General features: G+C 47.3%; 1 protein-coding gene across 6 annotated transcripts in view; it reads left to right on the top strand.

Annotated features, from left to right (window-relative positions):
* The first annotated feature begins 4,453 nt into the window (after nucleotides 1-4,453).
* Nucleotides 4,454-8,465, top strand: part of Ccdc85a (coiled-coil domain containing 85A) — a 170,890-nt gene continuing 166,878 nt past the window's right edge. For 2 of the 6 annotated variants that reach the window (XM_048804306.1, XM_048804305.1), the window contains exon 1: nucleotides 4,455-5,548. In XM_048804306.1, coding sequence (XP_048660263.1) covers nucleotides 5,288-5,548 — 261 coding nt within the window. In that variant the 5' untranslated portion in view covers nucleotides 4,455-5,287. Of the gene's footprint in view, nucleotides 5,549-8,465 lie in introns of all 6 variants that reach the window. The other 4 variants (XM_048804304.1, XM_048804307.1, XM_015479652.2 and 1 more) reach the window with 4 other exon arrangements.

Below are 8,465 nucleotides of genomic sequence, written 5' to 3'. Positions count from 1 at the left end.
TGGGTTCAAACCCTGGTAAAAAAAAAAAAAAAAAGAAAAGAAAAGAAAAATCAAAGTACGATTTCCACTGAATTTCTATTGCTTTTGCTTTGTCACAAACTTGAAAAATTGCAAATCCAATTATTGTTAAGTTGGAGACCACCTGCAATTTAATTGTTTAAGTTCTTGGCTAGAGGTGTGGGCTGGATATTGTGGGAGTAGAGATAAGGATGGGCCAGTGCTAGGGATCTGAATGAGGTACTGACAGTGGAGAGGTCCTATGGGAGTTGTTCAAGAAAAAGGCAGGGAAGGCTTTCCATACGTGAGAGAATCCCATCAGTGGAGAATATGAAAACTGGAAAAATATGAAAGATGAGACAAGGCATGGGGTGGGAGGTGGAGCTAGAGAAGCAGGAAAGGGCCAGACTGTGCCCATCTCATGTGCTCTACTAAGAAATGTGGCTTCACTCTAAGGAGAGGTGCTAAGATGACAGCAGGAGGTCTTAGGCAGGGGTTGTATCTGCTAACTACTGCATTAACAATGCCACGAAATGAACCTCCCCAACAAGAAGTAAAAAACAGTAATCATGTATTCTTGCACACAGACCTGTGAATCTGTGGGCATGGCTCTGATCCAGGCTGCAGGTCTCAGGTTAGCAGAAGATGTGGCTGAGTCTGGGTCCCAGACCAAAGAAAGAGCAACTACCCAATATTAGCTCTTCTCTTATAGAAGTGTGAAAGTACAGGTGGGTGAGTGGACAGACAAATGCCTCTCAAGACTTCAGAGAATAGTCATACCATTATAAAATGACTGCTGGAGCTCCAGTCACCCATCTTCATTTGATACAGGAAGAAGGTAGAAATACATGAAAAAAGGGCACATTCCTCTTTTAGAAGTCCTGGTAATATGACCCAGTGAATCTCATTCATATCTATTCATATCCTAATGACCAGACCTGGCCAGGAAGTTGTGTAGGACTCCAACATCACCTAATATCCTAATAACAATAGGCAGCCACATTCCATTGCTAAAGCACGTCACATGGCCTAGCACAATACCATGGGAGGAAGCAAGGTCAACTCTCCTCTTTGAATGGGAGGTGCCACAAAGTCAGGTGGAGAGTGGTGGTAAAATATAGGGAGGTTGTGAAGGATCATGAGTGATAATTTAGTCTATCTTGGGGATGAGGCAGGTAGACTTTTTCAGATAGTTCACTTGGGCAGTCATATGGAAAGAAAGCAGAGCTGAGAAAGGTGATGCTGGAGTTGAAAGGACCAGCAAAGAAGGTCACATAAAATCTCATGAAAACCCGGACTGGGCAGTAGTGAGATGGGATAAAGTTGGGTTGATTTAAAACACTGTATGTGATAAAACTATTAGGAATAATGTCCTAGGCTCACTTATGACTGTTTTTCAGATACCTCCATTTAACTTGGAGAGTCCAGGTTGGCATTAGCAACAGTTGTTGCCTACCTAGTATTATTTTCTTCTCTGATTTTACTTGTGATATTAACTTGTCCAACTTAAAAAAAAATAGTCATAGATTATTGGCAAGCTCTGGTTATCAGGAAATAAATGGATATGAATGCGTTTCAATGGGTCATATTACCAGGACTTTTAAAAGGGTAATGTGCCCTTTGTTCACGTGCTTCCACCTTCCTGTCTCAAATGAAGATGGCTTGCTGGAGCTCTCGCAGTCATTTCATGGTAACTAGGCCAAAGATGGCTGAGCAGAGAGAAGGATTCTACCTTTGATGACATTCCAAATGACCCCATGCCAGCCCTCAACTGCCAATCTTTAAAATACCAGCTTATGAGTGAAAACCCATACCTTCTTTAGGTGCGATTGCTTTGAATTTCTATACCCTGATACCACATAGTGCCTTAGTAACCTAAAGCAGTAGTATTCATTGAATAATAGTCCCTAATCAATGACAAAATTAGAAACATTAAAACTTCACTAAGATACTCCACCTCAAAAGTGTTTGGAAATTTGTGGAGAAGTTTTTCTTTGGTTTTCTTCTTCCTTATCTTCCCAACACAAGTCCAAATTCTCCTTCAAGCCATCTATTTGCCTTCTAATATCTTCTCAGATGTTAAGTGATTTGAAGGAGTTAGCAGAGAAAGCACTTGTTTTAGTCAGCTTTTTGTCTCTGTGATCAAAAGACCTGACAATCTTTAAAATATCAGCATATGAGAGAAAACCAATACCTTCTTTAGGTGTCTTGGTTGGCCAACCCCATTGCTCTGTACCCAAGATGAGACAGAGAATCATGGAGGAAGGGCATGGAAGAGGAAAGCAGCTCAAGACATGGTCGTCAGGAAGGAGAGAGAGAGAGAGAGAGAGAGAAAGCAAATTAGTTCTGCTCCCCAGGGTAAAATATAAATCCTGAAGGCACTCTAGTGATCAACTTCCTCCATCCATACCCTACCTACAGTTACTACCCAGTTAATGGACACTTGTTAATCCACTGATTAGGTCAAAGCTTTCAGAATCTAATTGTTTCACCTTTGAACATTCTTGCCTTATCTTTCACAGGAGCTTTTGGGGATCACCCCATATCTAAACCATAATAGCTCTGGCTGTTTCAATTTAGAATAGGACTCCTGAAGAACAAATGGAGGATGGAGGAATAAATATAAGTGATGGTTCCCATTTCCAAACAGAGGACTGCCCAGCTATAACATCAGCAACAATAAGGTTGCATTTCTGTAGAGTTATCTCCATAAAGAACTTCACAGATTTCATCTCATTAGCGGCCTGAAGCCCAGCAAGGTTGGATGATTTGTTCATGGGCAAGAACTAATAAGTTAACAGAGACAGGACTCATATTTTTCTGACTTGAATCTCCCTTCTTGTGCCAAAACTGGTGTTAGAAACTGTGAGGAGAACCTTCTGTGGGCATGAGAGAAAGGGAAGTGTCAAAGAAAGATTGCATCAGACATGGTTAAACAGGCAAGGAAGACTTTATTCAAGATGACTGAAAGACAGACTGAATCAACTCCACTGAGTCAAAAGGGTGGGGGTTGTTAAGCACTAAGGTGTGCTAGTGGAAAAGTACCAGAGGACATTGGGGTGGGAGGTTGGTCAATGTGAGGAGGCCACCTGCAATTGCCAATCAGAGCTTGTTGCAATTAGGTTCCTGCCCTCCACAGACCCTGGGAGACAGGATCTATCATGAAAAGTGCCGTCCAATGCTTGTCTTGAAATCATTGAGAAGGATGTTAGGGGGTTGTAAAACCAAAACCAACAAGAAGTTGGGAAAAGAGTTAGATGGGTCAGAGAGAGGATTTATAATTAAAAGTCCACTAAAGTAAATGCTCTGAGAAAAAAGAGGTCAAGAGCCTATAGTTAGGAAGAGATCTGTGTCTAGTCAAGCTGAGGGGAATGTGAGGGTGAGAGGGCAGCAAATATCACCTTTCCTTGTTCTCCAGAAAGCCAGGTCTCAGGTCTCAGCCCCCAACTGATCACCTTTAACAGGTAGCAGCTTTATCAGGGATGGACGCTAACCAGCCTGTGGAAGAACTCTGATTTAGATCCTCATGCTACCAGATAGAGATGGTTCCCTCTGCACCCTGGTTAACTGAAACTGTGTATGTGTGTGTGTGTGTGTGTGTGTGTGTCTGCACCTGTGCATGAAAGGGGGGCGAGGAGAGGTTGGAGAGAAAGACAGACCCCTACAGTTTTCTGACCCTATCTCCATCCCAGAAATGACATTCTCAGAGCCAACTGCATCTACTTCTTTAGGCAAAAATCGTATTTTCATCTCAAAGTTGGTTTCACCCCACTGTGCCATTGGGTAATCCAAAGACAGAACCCAGAGATGCAGAGTTTCCTTCTAAAAAGCCATCCTCCTTAACCCTGCGGCAGAAGAAAATGGAAATCTCCTTGGCTGGCATTTTAGATTGCCTAAGGGGACCTTGCTTTGCTCTGAGGGCAGGTGACTGCTGACCTTAAAATCCAGGCTTCAGGAGGCATAGGATAAAGGTATTTTATTGTCTCCTAAAGGCTTCGATATTTTTCAAGTAAAAATTTAAAAGATCCAGTACTTTCCCCTGAAGCCTCTTCACAAAGTAGTGGATTTTAGAAAAGACAAAGGCCTGGGGGTGGGTGGTCCCTAAAGAGCAGTACCTGGAAGCCTCTTTTTCCCCTTTCCAGAGCATTAGGGTTTTATTACCTCTCCCACCTTTTTTTTTTTCTTACCTTTTCTCCTATTATCCAAAGTGCACATGGTCGGTTATTCCTCAGGTCCTGCTACCCCATTTTTCCTGATCCCCAGTCCCTTCAAATACCAAGCACCTCTCTTTTGATTGGCAGCTGTTTCCCTGCCTGGTGACAAGCCTGTCCTGCTGGGGGCTGAGGAGGGAGCGCCTTTGGTCACAGGGTGGCGCGCGCGAGCCTCTCAAAGCCCAGGCGACCACAGCTCCGCACCTGCTCTTTTATATCAACCCCACCCGCACCCCAGCGCTCCAGGAGGCGCGCCCCCAGCCTTCCCGGGTGGGATAGCGAGGAGCGCTTCTCTGGGACCTGGGTGACAGTCGGGCGGCAGTAGCGTCTGGCCCGCGGGAGAGCTGCTGCGGGCTGCGGAGGTCCCCGGCTCTAGGCTCCTCCTCTTACCGGCCCCCCACCCTCCCCATCTCAGCTCTTTGCAAGGCTTCCCGGAGCAGCCTTGGAGCAGCGGCAGGCGCAGCGCAGGCAGCAGGAGGAGCACAGCCGGCCAGCCGCGCCGAGCCTTCGGGCAGCGGCGATGGCGTGCTAAGAGCAGTCCGGGAGGCTCCGCGGAGTCCGGGGCACCCTGCACCTCTAGGAAAGAAGAGGACCCCCAGGGGCTGCAGCTGGGAAAGGGGGAGGCAAGTGCGTGTGTGTGTGTGTGTGTGTGTGTGTGTGTGTGTGTGTATGAGAGAGAGAGAGAGAGTGTGTGTGTGTGTGTAGGGCGGAGGAGAGGGCAGGGGATTCATTCGAGGGCGCAGTCCCCTGGATGCCCCCGCCGGTACTCAAGGTTTTCCCGCGTGGGAGCCGGCTCCCTGAAGTCGCTCACCATGGACTTGCGCGGAGTTGAAACCGGCCAAAGCACCAACCCGCAGTTGACTGCCCAGCCCTGGGGCATTGCGGGTGCGCGCAAGGGGATGGCAAGGTAGGATGGACGCCCAGCGCGACCACCGCCGCCCCAACGCAGCGGTCCCCGGGCGGTGCCGCTGACTCTCCAGAGCGCACAGGCGTGTGGGCGGAGGCGGCCCCGCTTAGCCCGCGTCTTCGCGAGTCGCTTTGCCTCTTCCACCCACTCGCACCTGCCACCGCGCCAGAACATGTCGAAGGCTGCTGGAGGCACAGGGGCGGCGACAGAAAGTTGTCCCCCAGCCCCGGCTGGTACGTCCCCCGCCGCCGCGGTGGAGGATCTGTCCAAAGTATCAGACGAAGAGCTGCTGCAGTGGAGCAAGGAGGAGCTGATCCGCAGCTTGCGGCGCGCTGAGGCAGAGAAGGTGAGCGCGATGCTGGACCACAGCAACCTCATCCGTGAGGTGAACCGTCGCCTGCAGCTGCATCTCGGAGAAATCCGCGGGCTCAAGGTGAGCGCAGGGTCAAACGGGGAGCGGGGTGCACAGGGAAGGGGGGAAGGCAAACTTTCTCTCGCTCCTTCAACAGGCGATTCTCCCCTTTCTCCCAGTCAGCACCCCTCACCCTCATCCTCAGCCCTTAGGAAAGTTTTTCAAACTTTGGAGGCTTTTGCTTGCCTCGTTTTCTCCATATGGGGCGCGCCAGCTTCGAGGCTCTCTAGGGTCCTTCGAAGCCAGTAGAGAAGGCGCCTAGAATGCTGAAAATCGGGGCGGGGTGGGGACCTGATGGGCACGCAAAACCTTTAATTTCCAAAGGACCCTGTAAAGTCGATGCTTTGGGGAGCCGGGTTATAGCCAACCAGGGGGAAAGGAGAGCAAAGGAGAAAGATCAGGGCATCTAAGACTTGGGGGGGGTCAGGGATATGGCTGCCCTGGCGCCACCAGCTCTCTGCTGAGCAGAGGGCGATGAAAGGGCACCACTGCCGAGAGAAGGGGTGGGGGGTGGGGGTGTCCAGAGAGAAGACGCGGGCGCCACCCTTGGAGCCTGCGTGTGCAGAGGATCTTAAGTTCTGCCTTCAAGTAGACTCCTAGCTTTTGTGCTCTCACCTCCACTTCGGCTAACGTCACCTGGAGTTGCCTTACTCCCCTCCCCAGTTTACCCCTAATTTGATTTTAATTTTATCCAGCGTGTAAAGAAGGGGGAGGCAGCAAAGGACTCAATATGGAGGGGTCAAGGTTTTGAAAGGGTACCCAAGTGTCGGGCAGTAATGCTTTCTTTTTGATCCCGTCATCTTTCTGCCCATAGCAAAAGGAGGGGGGAATCCCCAAGCCCCACTAACCTAACTTTTCTCCTTGGAAATCTCTGTGTGTGCCGGCAGCATGCCCACAAGGCTGTAGCAGACCTGGTGGCAGGGTGACCGGGAACCGCCCTGCCGGCAGGCACTGCAAACTTCCTCTCCTCAAGGCTTGCCTGGTGCCTCCTGGTATTCCTTCCTCTCATTGTTCTGCTTTTGTTTATAGGAAGCCAGACACAAACGAAATCACTGTAGAGACCTCAGGGAGCAGATTCCCGCTGGTACAAGCTGTTCTTGTCCCTTTCCACTTCCACCCCACTTCTCAGGCAGTGGACTCTGTTCGGTTAATTGCCTCATGCCCTGGGATTTTGGGGCAAAGAGGGGTGGGAGGGGCCGGGTGCCCAAGACTCACCTGTGTGCTAAAGTCAGTGTGGGTGAAAATGGCCCTTCCCAGAGACCCAAACTCGCTGTCATATAGTCCCTAGAGAGGGTGTAATAAGGAAGATTCCATGGTTAGAGAAATCCCAAGGCTTGCTCTCTTCTTTATTTTAATTCATTACTAATGGAGTATTTATTAAGAACCAGGCACTTTGGGGAATAGAAGTAGGCTAAAATAGTGAGAAGGAATATCAGAGGTGGATTTGAATCTAAAGTCTGCATCTGCCAGAAAGGTGAGCTTGGCTAATTAATTTGTCAGATCTTTATTTTATTCATCAATAAAATGCAAATGATAAGAATCATTTCCTATGATGTTGTGACAGTAAGTTATGATCACACAGGGAAAGGTTTAATACTGGACTTGACTGCAAAATATGGTGGTTAGAGTCATCAGGAGAGGACATATACATGCATAGTCATTAATTTCCAGGTCTGGGTTTCTTAGGCAAAGCTAGACAGTGGTATTAATTCTCTCCAATTTAATCTTCCAAGGTTTGAACCATGATGTGGCTTGGGAAAGTTTTAAATTACTTAATCAATTAATTTCCTGAATATTTAATGCTATGAAGAATCAATATAATAGCTTAAGAAATTCTTCAACATTCTTTTAGGTTGTGTGGACTTGACTGTGTATGAGGGTCTAGGTGTGAGTGGGGAGGGGTCTGGGTGGTGGGCTGCCTGTTCTTTGCTGGAGGAGCCTCATTTAGAGAAACAGCTGTTTGGCCAGTTAAAAGTGGCAACCAGGTAAGAAAGTTTCCCTGTGGCCTAGATTCATGACCTGGCATTAAAAGACTCCCTAGCCTATCTCTATCAAGTTCGGAAATGATGGAGGTAGTTACTTTCTGTGGCAGAGTATACTCTTTTGATGTCAGCCCTGGGTAAATTCAGGAGGTGGCCTGAGGGTGCCATGGGGTTAAGGCTCTGCTGAGAGATAAATATTCTCCCTTCTCTTCAGCATTTGGCCTCAGAGCTTCCTTAGACACTGCAGCAATCAGAAACATGATTGACTGAATTAATGGTAGGTATACTTATTTATTTTGTCTTAACCATAAGAAAAAGAGATTTTATATTTGGGCCTCTATGGTTGGATACTCTGCATTGAGAGGTGTAAAGGTAGGATAATGAAGGCCACAACACTTTTCTTTGCTGTGCCCCTTTCTGTGAACTGACATTGACATTATATCTAAATATTTTTAAGGCTAGTACATAGGACTGCAGCTGTATGATTTGTCAGCATGGGCAAACTGTTAACCTCTCTGAGTCTTTTTCTCATCTGCTCAATAGGGATTTTGATTCCATACTAAGTTTTGTGAAGAGTAAGTGATACCCAGATGCAGAAGCTCAGTGAGCCTAGTTAGCTTTCTCAAAGTCACACAGATTAAAATGTTGGAAATAGGTCTACTTTCTTCTTCCTTGGGTAGTTGACATTCTTTGATTAGAATGTGTGAACTCAAAAGGGATGGAGAAAGGAGATTAGGGTGCTGGATTCCTGAGAAACATTTCTTTGTATTATTGAGCATATACCAACCTTCAGGTTACTCTGGCCCAGAATCCCGTTGGGGGGATGATTCTGGGGCAACTGAATCTCTGTCGATTTGTTGTCTGAATTTCATTAATTTCTCTACTTGCTCCCTAACACATCAAACCCTTCTTCTAATCCTGCAGTAAGAAGAAAGAACAAATTAGAACATTTCTTT

Source organism: Marmota marmota, unplaced genomic scaffold, assembly GCF_001458135.2.
Source record: "Marmota marmota marmota unplaced genomic scaffold, marMar, whole genome shotgun sequence".
NCBI lineage: Eukaryota > Metazoa > Chordata > Mammalia > Rodentia > Sciuridae > Marmota > Marmota marmota.
This window is presented reverse-complemented; position numbering and strand designations above follow the sequence as displayed.